At 39.6% G+C, this 19,967-nt stretch overlaps 1 protein-coding gene across 3 annotated transcripts in view; it reads right to left on the bottom strand.

Moving 5' to 3' along the window:
- Nucleotides 1-19,967, bottom strand: part of TTC39B (tetratricopeptide repeat domain 39B) — a 132,946-nt gene that overhangs the window by 60,484 nt on the left and 52,495 nt on the right. For all 3 annotated transcript variants that reach the window (XM_033123043.1, XM_033123045.1, XM_033123044.1), the window contains one exon: nucleotides 15,606-15,701. In XM_033123043.1, coding sequence (XP_032978934.1) covers nucleotides 15,606-15,701 — 96 coding nt within the window. The remainder of the gene's footprint in view (nucleotides 1-15,605; nucleotides 15,702-19,967) is intronic.

Below are 19,967 nucleotides of genomic sequence, written 5' to 3'. Positions count from 1 at the left end.
ATTTCAACATTCGTTGACTCCATATAAATTTGTGCTGTTTTCATTTCTCCTTTGAATCTGTTATAACAGCTGTCTAGTTCCCTCATTGATTAATGAATTAAGTAAAGTCTTTAACGTGTTCATTTCTACATCTCTCTGAGAGTCACAATTTTACCTTCTTTAGAAAATTACCTGTTATTTATATTTGATAGAAATTTTGCTCTTTAAAACTAGAGCTATCTCTGAAATGTTTTGTATAACAATTTCCAATAGGAAAATATTTCAGGAAGTAAATGAGCAGTACAATTATTTACTTAAAAGCACTTAAACGTTTAATTTCCATGCCTCCAATGTCTCTAAATTCATTCTTTCAGGCAAACAAAATCTCACCAGTCACTCGTCTACAAGAAATGGGTTCTGAAGGTTCTACAGGGAAAGACCCTCTACCCCCAAGACTTCTCGTGGCTGGTTCCTTCCAGTTATTCAAATCTCAGCTCAAGAAACACCAACTCAGAGCTGCCTCACTGACTGCACCCCCTTCTGTCTCACTGTTTTGTTTGCTCCATACTACCTATTACCATCCAAAGCATCCTGTGCAGTATTTGTAGACACGTTTGTCTTTGTCTATCTTCCCTCTTTAGGACATAAATCCAAGGATATTGTTTTAGTCACTGCTGTACCACCAGTGCCTTTGATGGTATCTAGAACATAGTACATACTCAATAAATATTGTTGAGCAGGTGGGTAGGTGGGTGGCTAGAGCTGATCTGGGTAGAAGCAGACAATTCCTCATGCCTAGAGCTTGACGGCACCTCTCCTCCAGAGCGGTGCAGAAATGAGACAAGCTCTTGGTGGACGGGGAGCTGAAGAGCTAAGGATTTATGATGGCTACTTGTGTGTCAAGTTGACTGTGCTAAGGGATGTCCAGAGAGCTGGTAACCCATTATTTCCAGGTGTGTCTGTGAGGGTAAAGAGATGAGCCTTTGAAGTGGTAAAAAGAGTAAAGCAGACGGCCCTCCCCAATGTGGGTGGGCATCATGAAACCCATGGAGGGCCAGGCTGGAACAAAAAGCAGAGGAAGGGTAAGTTCATGTGGTCTCTCTGTTTGAGCTAGGACATCTGTCTTCTGTTCTCTTTTGCTCCTGGTTTTCGAGCCTTTAGACTCAGACTGAATTGTACCACTAGCTTTCCTGATTCTGTAGCTTGCAGGTTGCGGGACTTCTCAGCCTCCATAATTACATGAGACGATGCCCAGGATAAATCTCATCATCTATATATCCCATTGGTCCTGTACCTCTGGAGAACCCTGACTAATACAAAACTGCTCTGCCCTTAAGTTTCCAGTAAATGAAGAGGTCAAATAAAAATGCTAGGAGTTTACAAACATCCCTCGGAAAGACATTTCACTAGAAAGTTCCTTGATAACTCACATCACTCCATCATCAAATCCAGTCAGTGTTACTTCCTAAACATCTCTGGGATTTATCCTGTTTCTACAGACACATTTTACCCCATTTCCTAACCCTCCCCCCTAACCCCAATCAAATCTCTATATAGATCTTATTCAACTAATATTTATGGAGCTCTACCTACACACCAGGCACCCTTCTAGGGCCTGGGAATACAACAATAAATAAGACACACCGGATCTCGGGCACTCAAGGAGCTTTCTTTCTCCTGGGTAGGGAGTGCAGACTTAAACAAGAAGACCAGACTAAAATCACCTCAGACTGGGAAAAACAGCCTGGGAGAGAATCTGTTTTGGGAAGGTGGGTGGGGTGGGGCCCAACATTAATGAGGGTGGTCATGGAAACTTATCCAAAAGGGTGACCTCTGAGTGCCGTAATAGGGAGCTAGCCATGGGAATATCTAGGTTGAGGGAAGAGGGGGAGATTTGCAGCTGGGAAGGTGACGAGCAAGGCAGAGAGTGGGAGAAAATGACAGAAAGCCGGCAGAAACCAGAAACAGAGGACAGGCAGAGAGGATAGGTTTTATTCTAAGAACACAAGGAAATTTTAGCTCAGAAATCTCTACTCCCTTTCTAATCACCCCTTCCCTTCGGCTATTACGTTTTCCAGTCTTAGCTCTCATCTGTTCTCTTAATCTTCACTCCCAGCAGCTCTCTCAAGTTACTATGAGGAAATGGGCTGTGAACATATACTGGTCCCCTCGTCAAACAAACAACCACCTCTGCATCTCAGCCGGCCACTGTCACGTAGGAGGAGGCACTTAAATGCCCCAGCTTCCAGGGGTAAATCAAAGTGGGAGCTCAGCACCTGCAAACACAGTCAACTCAACCCTGCTAGGCAGTTAATATGTTCACATGAAATTTAGACCACTCCTCCGCCAGAATACCAGTACTACCACGTGTTCTGCAAGGAATGACCAAGAGAGCAAGTTAAATCTTGACTAGAACTTCTCACACATCTCTTTCCACTGCCATCACATTAATGAAGACTCATCCCCTCAAGTCTGAATTCTGAAAACAGTCGCCAAGAATGCCTTCTTGACTGTTACGGCTTTGATTCAGGGGTTCTCGCACTTCAGCGTGCATTAGACCGACCTGGAGGGCTTGCTAAAACATACTGCTGGGCCCCACCACCAGAGTTCCTGACTCAGTAGGTCTGGGATGGGGCCCAACAAGTTCCCAAATAAGACCAATTCTGCCTTAATTCATCCTGGATACCGTTCTCACACTACTCTTCCTAAAAAGATTTTCAGTCACACTGCTTCCTTAGGTTAAGAACCTGGAATGGCCACCCACAGCAACCACATGCTGTTCCAACTCTTCTGCTCAGCCCCACCGCATCTGTCTAACCAGATCAGAGTGATGAGCATGGCCGCTGAAAAACAGTCAAGTCTCTTGCAAGAGGCTCATCCATACGGCAGCCTCCTCGAGCCTGACATGATGTAATGAAAATTCCTGGACTGGAAATCAGAAGTCAGCACTTCTGTTCTCTAGTCACGTGACCTTCAAACAATCATTTAACTTCCCTGAGTCCCTGTCTCATCTTTGAAATGCCCTCCCCTTTGACAATGTGTGCAGGACAAATGAAGGCATAAAGGTTATATTCCCTGTAAGACAGTCAACATGTCAGAATTTTATTATTTATGACAATGGGAGGATACGTGTGTGGTGAGGGGAGAGGAGGGCTATTATGGATTGAGGGATGGAAAACAGTAACTGTGTATTCTTTGCTAAGTGCATCCAGAGAAAGTTTCTACTTTATTCAAGAGCCCAGGATCCCTTTTGCCCCAAGAGCCACAATCGAAGATTTCCCACACGTACTGATTCCACTGAAACTGTGGTCCTACATAACCAGATCTCAACTCCCAATGCCATTTCAATTATTTGCCTGGAGATCTGGTTTTTACCCTCTGAGAACTCACAACATACACTGACTTGCGTTGGGTAGAGATCACTGATGACATTTTTCTTCTCTTCCCAAATTATTTAAACTTCATTCGTATTATTTTTATGATGAAAACTGCTTTATATAAATATTACAACATAAAAGTAATTTTTTAAAGAAAACAAAGAGAAAAGTCTTGTCTCTACCACTTTCCAGCTCTGTAAACTTGAACAATCACATTACCTAAGCTTCAGTTTCCTTATCTGTAAGATGGGGATAGTCAAGCCTGCTCGTATTACCTTACAAGGTAGGTCTAAAAACCAGGTAAAAATAAGCAGTACATATGTTGAGGCATTAGTATAATTCTCCAAGAGTGCCCAGCCTTACCTGACAAGAACCACGTACACACTCATAGTTTCTGACCTAAGTTTCTCTGCATTTTGCTTGAAATCTGATGACCTACTATTACTACCATATCTGATTCATGTGACCTGTTGATTAAAAGGTAAAAAGGGGATTTTGATGATTTGTGTTAAAATGAATAGAAGTCTACAAAACCAATATATGATAATACTGCACTTCTGAGTTTCACTAAATTACTTCTTACATTCTCCAGTGGCTTCCTTTACTTGATAAAATCAATTATTTAAAATAATTACACACCCAATTGAACAGCTACCGTGTTTCCCCGAAAATAAGACGTAGCTGGACCATCAGCTGTAATGCATCTTTTCGAGCAAAAATTAATATAAGACCTGGTCTTATTTTAATATAAGACTGGGTATAATATGATAATATAATATAATATAATATAACATAACATAATATAATATAATATATCAGACCAGGTCTTATATTAACTTTTGCTCCAAAAGATACAATAGAGCTGATGGTCCAGCTACGTCTTATTTTCGGGAAACACGGTATTAACATTTTAGAATTGTCCAAAAGTGTCTCTAATACAAACTTATTTTAAATCCACTTCTATGCAATAAAGGCTCAACAGTAATCAGTTTTTCAACTAAAGATAGGTAAGCATTGTAAATGTTGACGAAAGTCAAAAATGTTACGATAGCTACCTAGGAAACTCCCAGATGAGTTAGAAGGTAACGACTGTGAGGGGTGAACTTTTCCTCCCACTCCTCAGATTTACCTGAGAGGGCTTTAGTGGAGGAACATGCCTGGACTCTCTCCTCTCTTTTATTCCTCTCCTGGAAGAGGAGTTATTAATATCTGATTGTTAAATTGGAAAGAAAACCTGGGCATGAGTGGTCCAGCCCCTTTCCGCTATGGAAAGAGGGCCCATAACAGTCTGTGCTGGCCACAGTGCAGTGAACTAAGTAGGACAGGCTCCACCTACCACCACCACCATCCTCACAAGCGCCACTTGCAATTTAGGGCCCAAACTTCATTCAGAAGCAGCAGGAGCAGCAATCAGCAGTCAGAGCACAGATCCCCAATAGTTGGGGAACAGAGTCCTTTTTGCCCACTGTAGTTCCACAAGTTGTGTATAAGCTGCTCCAGGAACATGTACACATCTGCCTGCCATGTGACTAAGTGTTGGGGGTAGGTAGCTGCTACTGTGCTAAGAGCTGAAATTGACCACAATTGACCCTCCAAGCCTTCCCCTGGAAGTTGTCTTCAACCCAGAATTCCAAAGTAGTTACATCAGCCATATTCTACCAGTGTAATTGTTATCTAGGTGGAAAGACAGATTCCTGATGCTTCCTACTCTACTATCTTCCCCAAAATCCTCTATTCTTTTATTTTTGTATTGGTTTCTATTGTCTGTCAATAAAAAAGTGAATTGTCTTTTCAAATTGAATTGTCTAGCTAGAGTGCTGTGTAGAATTTTGTCGACTTCTATTCATTTTAACACAAATCATTTCTCCATGCATCTAAGATGCATCCACCAAGATAGTGTTTAAGAATAAGGCTCAGAGTTTGATCCCTATACATCTGACCCCTTCACCAGTATCTCAACAGGCTCTAGACCTACGCCAAAAATACACAGTGCTTTCAAAGCGAGAACTACACACAGGATTTATAGGCACAGAGTAGTAACAGGATTCGAGTTTACTCTTCAGAGAACTTTACTGACGTGTGGGAGTATCCAAGGTTCTTTTCCAAGTAAATCCAAGATCCTGTCTGCACTGAGGACTCCAGATCTCCCTATCCTCAAGAGCGCCAAGCCACCTTGCTAAGATCTATCAGTTCAGCTGTGTGGAGTCCAGAGGCTCAGAAGTACCTACAGTTAAACAACCAGATTACAGAGACTCCTCCTGGTACAACTTCTCGTTAATGACCCACGGGAGAGGAACGACCCAGTAAGTTCACGATCTATGGTGGGCTGTGTTGGAAGGTGAAACTTTTAGGCACGTCGCTTTCCTCATCTATAAAAAGGATATGAGGACATGACAATGCCCACTCAACAAGTAGTAACATTGCTATTATAAGGAACACAAAAGATAACACGAGGTAAAAATGCTACTAATAATGCACTAAAGGAATTAGGTAAATACTATTATTTTTTTAAAGAATGAAAGTGGCTAGTCTCTCCTGAGGTGAATTATGTGCATATCCTTCAGCCCCAAATAGGAAAGCTGAGTTAAGAACCAGAGCCACCCCTATGGTGCCACAGTACTTCGCATCGTGTCTATTTGAGTAGATCCGTTAATTAACAGGAAGAGTGAGGTTTTCATCCATTTTTCTTAAAAAGCACTTAGTCTACAAAGCCCAAACATGATACATCAAATTGCTTTAAATTACGTGTGCTTTACTGCCTTTTCCACCTATCCTAATAGTTAATAAGTACAATTAAAATGAGCTGCTCTTAGTATCTCATTGGTCTGGTAATAATTTAGCATTGCCCCAAAGGTCTCTAATAAAATTAACTTATTTTGAAATGGCTTCTATTTGGCAAAGATTAGAAATTATCCCTGGTTTATCCTACTTGTGAAGATGCTGGACAACCATAAGCAATATAGCAGAAGCTCCTTAGGCTCACGCCAAATGAGTTAGGAAGAGGCAAGAAATAATAAAATGTTAAGTACAGCAAGAAGTTGAGATGCATACAAAAACCATGCCTCAACTTTTCTGAGCAGTCCATTTCTTTTCCTTCTTAAACTAGGAGGGATCTTTCCAAGAGGGAATGGTACCAACATCTTAACCAATGAAGAACATATCTAGCACCCTTCTGAGACAAAGAAGGAGGTCAAAGAAACCTAGGTTGAACCCTATATGTCTGGGCATTCTTTTTTCTGCTTTTCTTTAACTGCGGTGGAACACTATAATATAAAATTTACTATTTAACCATTTTTAAGTGCACAGTTCAGTAGTGTTAAGTATATTTACATTGCTGCACAACCAATCTCCAGAATTTTTTCGTCTGGCCAAATTGAAACCCAATACCCTTTAAACAATAACTCCCTCTATCCTTCATTCTTTATTAACCAATCCAAGAGACAGGGTTCCCTCTTCTCTCACAAGCCCCTTGTCAAAATTTGGCCATAACCTTGATGATTTAACCATTGGAAACCCTCATCTCACTACACAGTCTCTGGAACTCAGCCTCCTGGGTGACCAGAACTCCCTGTGCAGCTGGGGAATTCTCCAATGCAACCTTCATTAAGTAACTAAAACTGTGCATGACCTGGGCCATGCTGAGCTGACAATCTAGGCTTGGTAAGCGAAAAATTAAAAAGCCTATAAAAGGTTCGCTCTCCATTCCTTTAAGCCGAGTCCCTAGAACCCTATTCTGCTTCCTGCTTTTAACGAATTCCTCAAATAGATTAAGAGGACTGTATCTCAGAGATTTTGAAGTGGGCAACCTTGTCATTATAACATTTCCCATGGAAAAATACATTTTTGAAGACCAAAAGTGTCTCTCAAATAATAAAATCCTGTGGTATGAGGAGGAGGTGATGGGAAAGCTCTGGGCCAGGCTAGAGAAAGTCTTTCCTCATTTTTCCAGAGCTGACCTTAACATAGCTGCTTTTTAGTGTCAACAGATGTGACGTGCTGAACACAAAACTTACAAGTGGCTGAAACTCTGTGTCACTGGTACCCTGTGAGGACACCAGCAATAAACCCAAACTCAAAGAATTTCAGAGTTGCAAGGCATTTTAGTTAGCCATGTACTCCTCTGGAGAGCGGGAACCTTATATGGGAAGACTCTCTCCTGGCTCTTTCAAGTTGAAGAACAATCAAAAGAAACCACGGTTGTCAAAACACTGCAAGACTAAACAAAGGAGAGGGATTATAACCAGGAAGGCAAATGAGTTTGTGAAAGGTGTAGCTGCCTGAAAATGAGAAGACAGAACATCAAGTTACAATCCAACCACTGCCTGGCTGTGGCACCTTGGGTGTGTCATTTGATATCCTGGGTTTCAGGTTTGTTCAATAGGGACAAAAACTCCCTCCTTGACTGCCTCACACTGTTGAGTTGCAGAGCAAATACAATGGGTATCCCTGGAATGAAGTCAAGAGGAGTGAAACATTAGGCAGGGTGCTGTTTGCCTGTTTGGTTCTGGCGGTCTAACTTTTTTTTACTCACATTTACTCACATACTCACTAACTTTTTTTTTTACTAACTTTTACTCACATACCATATTTCCCCAAAAATAAGACAGGGTCTTATATGAACTTTTGTTCCAAAAGACACACTAGAGCTTATTTTCAGGGGATGTCTTATTTTTTCATGTACAACCTTCATTTATTCATGTACAACAATCTACATTTATTCATTTATTCATGTACAAAAATCTACATTTATTCAAATACAGTCATGTCATCTTCTTCTGGGACATCGTCATAACTCTCCAAACCCTGAATTCTGGCTTGAATTTCTTTTGACTTCACCTCCTGTAGAACCATTGGCCCCAATCTCTCATGTCCAGGAATAGAGCTCTCCTTAAATAAACACTTCCTGTCCATGTAGCCTACTCGTAGTGCATTGGCAACACAGCTGGCAGTGATTTTATCCCATGAATTCTTCACCCAAGTCACGACCTCTTGCAGGCTAGGCTTTACAAAGTTTCTACGCTGATTTCTCTCCATTCTATTTTCAATGTAGTCATTGATTTCTATGTGCAAATGGTCCTTGAATGGCTTGTTTATTGCAATATCAAGAGTCTGGAGATAGGCAGTCATTCCTGAGGGGAATCATTATTTGATCTACTCTTCTCTCTGCAAGGAAGTTCTTCATGTCTTTAGCGCAGTGAGTGCTGGCTGAATCCCAGACTAGCAGACCTCTTTGGCCACCTCACAAAACAAGTGGCAGCATTAAATCGACCCACTTCCTTATAACTGCTTGTGTGCACCAGGCTTTTTCGGTTTCAAGAACATAAATGCCTGAAACACGTTCAACCTTATCTTTCTTGCCCTTAGTGATGATTAGAATTGGGGCTTTCTTTCCATCCAGACGAATTGCCAAAATATAGGTAACACGTGCACTTTCGTAACCGGTGGAGGGAATGTAGATTGACGAGGCACCCCTCTGATCAATTTTTGTTTGAGATTCTTGGCCCATAAACACTGCAGTGTCATCCATAGCAATAATGTTGGAGAACTGCTATTTAGAAAAGTCGATGCCATCAACAAAAGTTGAATGCAAGTGCGCATTTAATAACTTCAGTATCTTCCAGCTTGAACAGTGTTGTCGATCTTAGAGACAGTTCATATCGCTGAAGGAAGCCATCCAGCCAGTGTTGTGATGCTTTGAATTCTTCTGGGGATATTTCTAACTGTGGTGCCATTGCAAGGGCAAATGCTTGAATATCAGCCCTGTGCACAACCAAAGCCTTTGCTCTTCTGTCAGCAATTCATTCACAGATGATGTCTTCCAGCTCAGGAAATAATGGTTGCCGACCTGATCCACACTTGTGCTTCTTAACATTTCCCTCATCCACCTGTTGACTGAGGTTATCGTACTCGGCTCGCCATTTTCGGACCATTCGGAGATCCAATTTCTTCTCTTTGCAGAAAGACGTAAGATTCTTGCCCGGGGAGTCCTCTACGATTCCTTTCTTGTACTCGACGGAATAGCTCTTTCTTTCTACACTCTTCTTGTCTGGGTGTCAAAATATTATTCCCTTTAAATCTACCATTAAATCAAGTGTTAATTGAAGACTTATGAGACAGGAGTGACAACAAAAATAACAGTTAAGAATGATGGTCCACACAAAAGCGACGAAAAATTTCAGGTACCAAAACTCAGAAAATGTTTCTTTATTTCACACGAGTGCATTAAGTACGTCCATTACAACACATGACGTATTAAATTATGAAGATTCATAGTAGACACAACCACGTCCATTCGTTATCAAGTGCGCACATTATTCGTATGTTATGTCTGTACTCTGATTGGTCATTCAGCAATAAGTCTCAAGTTCATCTGTTTACATAGGCATTTACCTCATCCAAAAGCGCCCGCATGGGTATTTACAAATACTTAATTATAATTTATATTATCATTTATTTTAAGTATTAATGTCAATAATATTATTTATTTGTATTTAATTATTTATAAGTATTTTTATTTTATAATTCAATACGTCCATCGAGTGTTGCGACAGATGTACTAAATGCATCTGTCTGGCTGACGATCTTAACTGGGGCTTATTTTTGGGGTAGGGCTTATATTACGAGCATCCCGAAAAATCATGTTAAGGCTTATTTTCCGGTTAGGTCTTATTTTCAGGAAAATACAGTACTTGTCGGAAGCTTTGTTCCACTTTATAGATGTCCTTTTAGGCTACTTCACAATACATTTATAAGGGCTTGTTTTTATAAATGTATTAAAAGGCACAGTAGTAATTTTTGCTCAATTTTTTAAGAGAAAAAGGCTATAATATCTGTAAATATTTATATACTTGACTATATCTCTCAATAATTTCTAATGTCACCCCTCTTTTCTTCCTTTATGTATCTTTTCGGGGGGTGCGGGATTGTTGGGGTTTTTTGTTTCTTTTGTTTTTTGTTTTTCAATTACATTTGACATTCAATATTATATTAGTTCTAGGTATACAGCATAGTGGTTTGACATTTATATATCTTACAAAGTGATCACCCCAATAAGTCTAGTACCCATCTCACACCATACTTAGTTATTACAGTATTTTTTACTATATTCCCTATGTTGTACTTTACATCCGTGTGACTATTTTTATAACCAGAAATTTGTACTTCTGAATCCCTTCACCTTTTTCACCCATCTCCCAGCCCCCCTCCCACCTGGCAACCATCAGTTTGTTCTCTGTATTTTTGAATTGTGTATTTAGATTCTACATATAAGCAAAACCACATTGCATCTGTCGTTCTCTGTCTGACATACTCCACTTGGAACAATTCTCTCCAGGTCCATCCATGCCACCACAGATGGCAAGAACCCAGTCCCTTCCATGGCCAAGCAATATTCCATTGTACATATGTACCACCTACTCTTTATCCATTCTTCTAACGACCAACACCCAGGCTGCCTCCACATCTTGGCCATTTGTAAATAATGCTGCAATGAACATATGGGTGCACACATCCCCTCAAAGTAGTGTTTTGGGTTTCTTCAGATAAATACCCCTGAAGTAGGATTATTGGGTCCTTCTTTGTCTCTTGTTATAGCCTTTGTTTTAAAGTCTATTTTGTCTCGTATAAGTACTGTTACACCAGCTTTGTTTTTCATTAAATATCTTTTTCCCATCCCTTTACTTTCAGTCTGTGTGTGTCTTTCAATCTGAAGTGAGTCTCTCATAGACTGCATATGTAAGGGTCTTGTTTTCTTATTCATTCCACTATGCTTTCTTTTTATGAGAGCATGTAATCCATTTGTACTGAAAGTAAATGTTGATGGATAGGTAGTTATTGCCATTTTATTATTCATATTATTGACTTTTATTTTTCACCTTAAAGGAGTCCCTCTAAGATTCCTTGTAATACTGGTTTGGTGATAATGAACTCCTTTAGCTTTTTCTTATATGGGAAGCTCTTTATCTGTCCTTCTATTCTAAATGATAGCTTGATGGGTAGAGTAATCTTGATTGTAGGTCCTCGTTTTTCATCAGTTTGAATAATTCCTGACAATCCCTTCTGGCCGGCAAAGTTTCTCTTGGAAATCAGCTGACAGTCTTACAGGAGCCCCCTTACAGGTAACTAACTGCTTTTCTTTTGCTGCTTTTAAGATTCTCTTTGTTTTTAACTTTTGGAGTTTGAATTATGATGTGTCTTGGTATTGGCCTCTTTAGGTTCATCTTGTTTGGGACTCTCTGCAATTCTTTGGCTTCTATATCTATTTTCTTCACCACGTTAGGGAAGTTTTCAGTTATTATTTTTTCAAATAGGTTTTCAATCCCTTGTTCTCTCTCTTCTCCTTCTGGTACTCTTATGACACAAATGTTGTTATGCTTCATGTTGTCCCCAGAGCCCCTTTAAACACTCCTATTGTTTTTATTTTGTCTTTTTCCTGTTCTGATTGGGTGTTTTCTGATACCTTGTCTTCCATATCACTGATTTGATCCTCTGCTCCATCTAATCTGCTGTTGATTCCATCTAATATATTCTTTATTTCAGTTACTACACTCTTCATTTCTAACTGGTTCTTTTTGATGGCTTCTATCTCTGTATAAGTTCTCACTGAATTCATCTACTCTTCTCCTAAGTTCATTGAGCATCCTTATAACCAGTGTTTTGAAGTGTGTATCTGATAGCTTGCTTGCCTCCATTTCATTTAGTTCCTTTTCTGGAGTTTTGTCCTGTTCCTGAATTTGGGACATGTTTGTCTCCTCATTCTGGCTGCCTCTCTGTGTGTGTTTCTATGTATTACGTAGAGCTGCTGTATCTCCCAGTCTTGCCTCATGGCCTTATGTAGTAGGTATCCTGTGGAGTCCAGCGGCATGGTCTCCCTAGTCACCTGAGCCGGGTGCTCCAGGGGTGTCACCTGTGTGTGCCCTCCAGTTGTAGTTGAGCCTTGACTCTTGTTGGCACATCAGTAGGAGGGACTAACCCTCAGGCTGAGTGGTTATGAAGACTGCTTGTGACTATAGCAGATGAGCTGTTGTCCGGGGGCTGACCCTACAGTGGGATTCGCTGTAGCAGAGTCTGGTGCCTGCTGAGTCTGCCATTTGGGTGTGTCATTTGTGGAGCTAATTGGCTGATGCTCTAGTGTAGTCTGAAGCCAGCAACCAGGTATGTTGGTCCTCGGGCCGCTGTGAAGGAGCTCTGGTGCAAGCCAAGGTCAGCTGCTGCCTGTGCTTGGCCTGGCGGCCACCTGGTAGGGACTACAAAGTGATCTGCAGTTGGTAGCTGTCTGTGCTGGGCTTGGAGGTGCCTGTAGAGGGTATGCTGTAAACTGAAGCTGACTGCCACTAGTGCTGGGCTGGGAGCAGCCTAGCAAGAGGTACAAGGCACGCCGAGGCTAACTGCTGCTCTTTTGGGGTTTGTAGACCTTTGCGAGATTTTAAGGAGGTTGCAGGACAGGCTGAGGCATGCCGCTTCTGAAGAACAGCCACTGGAAGAGGTTCTATCCTTAGCGCGAGTTGACTGGGGTAGGTTCTCAGGGAATCACGAGGGTAGGGAGAGCAGTGTTAACCAGTTTGATGGAGACTCAGATTTAGCATCTTCCTGCATCTGCTGGCTGTGTTTGGGGGAGGGCTCAGCAAAGGAACAGTGGCACCTGCCAGCACTTCTGTCCCAGACAGAGCTATCCCATCTACATTTGCCCTGAAGTCAGACAATTCAATTCCTCCCTGTATATCCCTGGAGCTTTTTGAGATGCTGCCCCAGAACTGGAGCTCAGAGTGAATGTGTCCATCAGCAAATCAAGTCCATGCACAGACCCTTTAAGACAAACACCTGGGACTCCAGCAGCCCTCTACCTCACCTGGACAGAATCTTCACTAATTTTCACAGCCAGATATGGGACTTCTCTTCCCGGCATGGGAACCCCACACTGGGGAGCCTGATGTGGGGTTGGGACCTCTCACTCCCCATGGGGGACTTCCACAACTCAGATATCCATTGCAATTCTTAACCACTACATGTGGGTGTGGGACCAGCCCGTTCTGCATTTCCACCTCTCCTACTAGTCTCAGTGTGGCTCCTTTATATCCTTAGTTATAGGAGTTCCATTCAGCTAGTCTCCTGGTGTTTCTCAAGGGTGGTTGTTCTATAATTTAGTTGTAATTATTTTGATGTGGTCATGGGAGAAGGCAATCATAGCATTTATCTACTCTGCCGTCTTGACCAGAACGTCTTTTATATATCTTTAACCTCTTCTTCTCTGACCCCTTTCCAACTCAGAAACATCCATAAATTTTACTCATTTCTATTTCAAGTTAAACCAGAGGGGGGGGAAAAAAAAGATAACTTCTCTCAATCTTGTTATCTTGTTTTCTCTCTTAACTCATAACTTCTTCCACTCCTTTTCTTCACAGGCAAAAGCTTCAAAAAGGAGTTCACACTGACTTTCCTTACTTCCCCCACCTCCCATTCATCTTCAGCGACTGCAGCCTGGCTACTGCCCCAACTTGCTCAAAACCCTCCAAAGAAAAGGTCTCTGGTACCTAACTACAAAAGTAAAGGATACTTTTCAACCTATATGCATGTAGACCTCTACAACACCTGGTTCTGTTTACCAGATTCCAGAACTCAAATTCCCCTTCACACCTCTTGCCCATCTGGCAGCCACCATCTCATGGAGTCTTCTTCTCTCACACACATCTCCGTAGGTCTTGCTGGAACTCTCATTCCCTCAGCCATCCATCCCTTCAGTGTCTGTGTTCCCGAAATTTCCTTCCTCCATCCTCTTCTCATTTGTTTTGCACTCTTGGAAATAGCATTTAAGGTTTATGACTTCAACAACCATATATAGGCTGAAGATTCCCTGTCTACAGAGTCAGTCCAGAGCTATCTCTGAATATCACACCCTTTATTTATTACCACTTTCAGTAATATATTTTTTAGCTATTTTATTACAGCTTTCAAACTCAGCATTATAAATGTTGATGAACTAGTTACCTAGGAAACTATCAGATGGATTAGAAGATAACTCTGAGGAAGGGAAACATATTTCTGAAGAAAGCTCAGATTTCCACGAGCAGAGACATATGGAATAAAATAGAAATGTGGAAAATAAATGCCTTAAGATCCTTAGAGTATTTTCAACTTCATCTCCATTCCTCAATCTTCCTATTATTTGTCCCCTTCCTTACATTGTGAGGAATAAGTCCTAAAACAAATTTCCACATTCGTGAGTGTCATGAACACACTCACAAATAGCTGAAATTTCAAATGCAAAATCCAAAATGCTACAGATCTGCTGTATAATTTAATGTTTAATAAACATTAAAGATAGAATAAACATTAAAGACAGATGGAAAGTACTTTCTCATGGTACTAAAAAAACAGTTTTAACAGAGTTGCCTTAACAACTGATAAAAGAATAGCCTATATGTTTAAAAAGAAACAACTGGTTAAATTAATTCTAGAATGGGCAAGAAAAGCAACAGCACTTAGCAATTAAATGTGATATGATAAAAAAATATTTAATGGAAAGGAAATATGTCATGATATGTTAAGTTTTAAATAGTCTATTTTTTATTATCCCAACTAAGCAAAAAAAATAACATCTCTATATATATGAAGAGAAAATGTTCTGATAATGGTTATACAATTTTATTCTCTCCTTTGTGCTGTCCTATATTTCCTGAATTTTCTACACACGTTTCTTAAAATGCAATGAATGTTTCTTAACCTTTTAAGCCAAAGTTATGAGAAGAATATAAGTAGAAAAATAATCATAACATAATATTCATTGAAAACCCTATGGTTACATCCATATCAAAAAAACACAAGCCTAGGAAAAAGACTAGAATGAAATATACCAAAATTCTAGCAATCTGTGTTAAAGCAGTCATAATTATGGTTTATACTTCTCCTTTCCTCTATTTTCTCCAATGCTTGATAATGTGGTTATATTATTTTATAATACAATAGATGCTTAAAACTTTTTAAGCTAAAAAGGACTCAAAAGGGAGCTGTGTCCATAAGTCGAATTTAATTCTTTCTGCTTTTATCTAACGGTGCCACCTATTCACTGAACTCTTTGGCAGCTCCACGTCTCCTTCCCTAATTTGTATAATGGGCACTACACCTGTCCAGGTCTCTCCCAACTTCACAGGTTAGCAAAATACAGAGCCCTGTTCTAACATCAGTATTAGAATTAACCAAACGGTTGGCCTGCTCTCCCCGGTCCCCCAGGAACACCCACACCCACTTCCTGACCTGCTCACATTGGATGATCTGTGCTGTCCAGAGTCCTGTTTGGCATGAAATGATGACAACTGATGGCTGCCTGTTGCCATATCTGTGCGAGAAGGCCTGTCAATAAAAAAGGCAGAGTGAGGTTTTTATTTCTTTATCTTATAGGAAAAGTTCACATAAATTCAAGTACACAAGACAAGACCTTCAATTATTTGGTACATTGCACCTCCATTTCTTAGCAATTTTGAAAACCAGGTAACAAAATCTACTCAGTTACACAGTGAACATTCCTGAAATACAGCCCCAATAAAATAAACCTATTTTTCTTTTTATTATAGTACACAAAAAAGAAATTAACTGAAATCACATCCAAAGCTCTCCACCCAAAGATAGCATTGTATTTTGTGTATAGCCTTCCAGATCCTTTACCAAGTAAATCTATACATATATTTTTATATTTGATTAAAATGGAATGTTATTGTAGAGGAGGAAAATGTTTTCCCTGATCTCTCTCAGGATCCCTGGCTAGTTCTAAAAAGTAAAGTGACAAAGACAGATTAACAGGAGAAAAACATATAAATTTCCACTGAATTTTTACATGTCCATGGGAACCTTCACAAGAGAATAAAGATCCAAAGAAGTGAACCAAGCAGGAAGCTTTTATACCCTTTAGAACAAGAAACAAGAAATTTGTGCAGAATTGGCAAGGAGTCGGGGCTACATGAAGAAGTAACTAGGAAGATAAGGGTTACTTTAATAAGGTTAGTTTGCAGATTCTGTGGGCTGATAAGTATCTGTCTCCAGTAAAATAATTTATTTCCTGCCTATAGGCAGAAAAAAGGGAGAGGTTTTCTGCCTTTTACTGTTTCTTAATTGCCTTCAGCTAAAAATAATTTTTATGTCCAAGAGGTGTATTCTGGGGCGGCATATTCTGGTTTCCTTCATTATAACATTAATTTATCCTTAATCCTTTCTTCTCAATAAACACAGTTACTGTCTGCACAGCATTCTACTGAATGGAAATGACACAATTTATTGCCCGGTCCTCATTTGGGGGCATGGAAGTTGCTCCCAATGTTTTCCAATTGTAAATAATACTATAGTAAGCCCCTTTTGCACTTGCCTGATTATTTCCTGAGGATAAATTCTTGAATTAAAGGGCATGTATTTTGTAAGGGTCTTATTTTGAACAAACTGCTTCATTGTATATATACCACAGAGTGCTGAAGTCACATAGAAAAGGTGGACATCAATCTGGTTTACAGAATCGTAGGCCATTTCATTGACCCACAGCCACCTCCAGACACACTTCCACAGAGTTTAAGAATAAGCCCGCCCTGTGTGGTAACGGAACCACCAATCTCCTTCCTTTTCCACTCACCTTAAGAGTACACATCCCATAAAGAAGAGAGGAAAGGGTTATTGACTATCCCTGTAGGGAAGTTAGTGTTTGTTAGTTTTCTAATTCTACAACGCCCTCAGTTAAGTGGAGTTTGATTAAAATCCACTTTTCAGACTTCCCAATACCCTCTAGTATTTTATATTCAACATTCATCTTATCTCGAACACATCAAGGTCCCTAAAATTTCACCCATCAGGTTAGGGGAAAATCAAAGTTCTTACAAGCGTGATTGGGTGTGGGTAGCAGGATGGAAGACAGCTCCACAGATAAGGAGGAATGTGGCTTGAAGGCAGATTATGTTCTATCACAAGACCTTTTACCAGGAGAATGGAGAAAGCACTAAGCACTTACTTACTTCAATAAGATTCTGGGGCTGTGATTGGTATCTCTGTTTACAAATAGGGAAAGAGGATAAGACAGACTCAAAAGGCTGTCTACCCTTTTGGACCATTTGTAAGAGCTACAAAAGCATGCTCTCTGAAATGTACCGTAAAAATGTCCCCATATTTCATTTGCCTTTAGCTTTAATTATAAAATAATCTCTAGCATTGAAAATTTTCATTTTTGTTTAATCAAAACTAATCCCTCTTTCCTTTAACATTTCTGATTTTGAAAATGTTCCCTCCAGAAAGATTATATAACTTATCATTTTACCAGTGCTGTTACTTTTTAATATTTAATTTGTTCATCCATTTATAATTTGAGTACATGGTACAAGATAGTGCAGTGCATTTTTTTCTTAATCTTTGCCCATTTTTTCCCAAGATAATTTTTAAAGGACCGTATCTACTCCCCGATGATTTGACATACCATATAATCATTAATTCTTATTAAGTTTTGCTAACATCAAGTATTTTGTGCCAGGTAAATGTTGCATATTTCAAAGCTATGATTATAATGTCTTTACCTGGCACAATAGACTTGACTTTAACAGAGCTTAGTAATTATTAATAAAATAACATTAGATCTTATTCATCTTCTTTGAGATACGAAAGTTTAGATTAGATCCCTCTAATGCTTTATGCTTTCATATATATGTACATGAAGTCCCAGAAGGACATTAGTATGTTTTCAAACTCTGGTGGTACCTGTATCCTTGCAAAAACATACTAAACATTCCTTACCTTGCTTCAGTTTTAAAATCTGTACCACCAAAGTAAGGACAATTATTAAAAATTTAACTGGACAGAATAACTTGCCTATTCCACGTCTGAGCATAATCTAGGTGTTACACCCAGATGTTAGAAGAAATGTATTTTTCAGCTGGTGAAATTTATTGTTACTTGGTTGATAAAGGCTAAAGAAAACAACATGTCATATTTTAATCACAGGTATTAGTATGTTGGAAAACATACTAATGTCCTTCTTTTGCCCTGTTTTTACTGCTCTAATTATTTTTAAGTTTTTAAAAAAGATTGAAATATAATTCACAGACCACAAAATTCACCCATTTAAAGTATACAATCAATGGTTTTTTGTATATTCATACCGTTTTTCCCCCAAAATAAGACCTAGCCGGACCATCAGCTCTAAATAGTCTTTTGAAGCAAAAATTAATATAAGACCTGGTCTTATTTTAATATAATATAAGACCCGGTCTTATATAATATAATAATATAGTATCAGGGTCTTATATTAATTTTTGCTCCAAAAGATGCATTAGAGCTGATTGTCTGGCTAGGTCTATGATGCTAACCTGATTTTTAATTTATCCACCTTTGCTTAAAACAAACTATGATTTATTTTATTGGAAGGAACTGGCCCTCACAGGAAGGTTGCTGGTGGCGTACTATGAATTCTCTCTGCCACCCCCATCTCCCTCCTTGGCAGATCAGAAATAACGCAGGACAGAGGCTGGGAGCATGTCAGCCGCTAAGTGTCCACCTAGGCCCATATGCAACATGGAGAGGGACGAACGGGTCCATTAAGACAGATGGATTCATAACTATTTTAACAGCTTCTACGCCAAAGGTACTTCCCCCTCTACCCTGTCCCATTTCATATTTTTAGCAGAAACAGGGATTAAGGTAGAAAAACAAGATAATCAACTCTGCAGGAAAAAAATTAAGCTGGGAAAAATACTAGGGAAATGGACCATAATCTAAAAAAATAATGTACTAAACGGATGGATTAAATTTAGTAAACTAAAGTTTAATTTCCATGCATAAACATCTTGGAGCACCATACTGCAGGCATTATATCACATGTTAGATACATAAAATCATACAGTTCATACTCTCAAACATGGTATCTGAGTGAAAATAAATTACACATTTTAAATAATTGACAACTTTTTACTACTATGTTGCTACATCACATCTTTTTGACCCTGCTTATAAGTTCCTGAAATTGGGTCAAAAGCTCAACTAAAGGTAGGATAAAAAAAGATGTGACTTAGCAACACGGCAGTAAAAAATTGTGAATTATTTAAAAGGAACTTAGGAACACGACAGGATATTAACCCTGATGCAATTTAACCTGTATTGATAGAAGTATAATGTCTAGAGAGGAGAAAGTGATAATCTGTCCTAAGTTTCTTCTAATTGACTCTTTTTTTTAAATATTTAATCAACTCCCCATCAAAGTGTAAATGCCTTGAAGACAGGATTGAATCACAGCTCCCGGCAGAGTCGGGTGATGTCAGCAGGCTACCTGCCAAGCGTCCCCCAGGCAGATCTGTCTTGCAAGTGGAACCCTTCCACAGTGAGATGGTGCTGATGGCCTGACCAAATAAATGGACAAACAGACAAATGGGGGACAAATGGAGGATAAAACCAAATGGAGGATAAAAATGGACAAATGGGGGATAAAACCACACCTGGCCTATCTGATGTTCTAGACATACTGTTCTAAGACAACTAATGGCTGGTAATGCAACTGGAAGCCAACAGCCAAGAAGAGAAAGGACTCAAAACCAGCTCAATAGAAGAAAGAGTTCAAGGAAGGCGAGAAGCTTAACTTAGAAGAAGGAAGAGCTGGAG

This window comes from Rhinolophus ferrumequinum, chromosome 12, assembly GCF_004115265.2.
Source record: "Rhinolophus ferrumequinum isolate MPI-CBG mRhiFer1 chromosome 12, mRhiFer1_v1.p, whole genome shotgun sequence".
In the NCBI taxonomy this organism is placed as follows: Eukaryota; Metazoa; Chordata; class Mammalia; order Chiroptera; family Rhinolophidae; genus Rhinolophus; species Rhinolophus ferrumequinum.
Note: the sequence above shows the minus strand (reverse complement) of the source record. Positions and strands in the feature narration are given on the sequence as shown.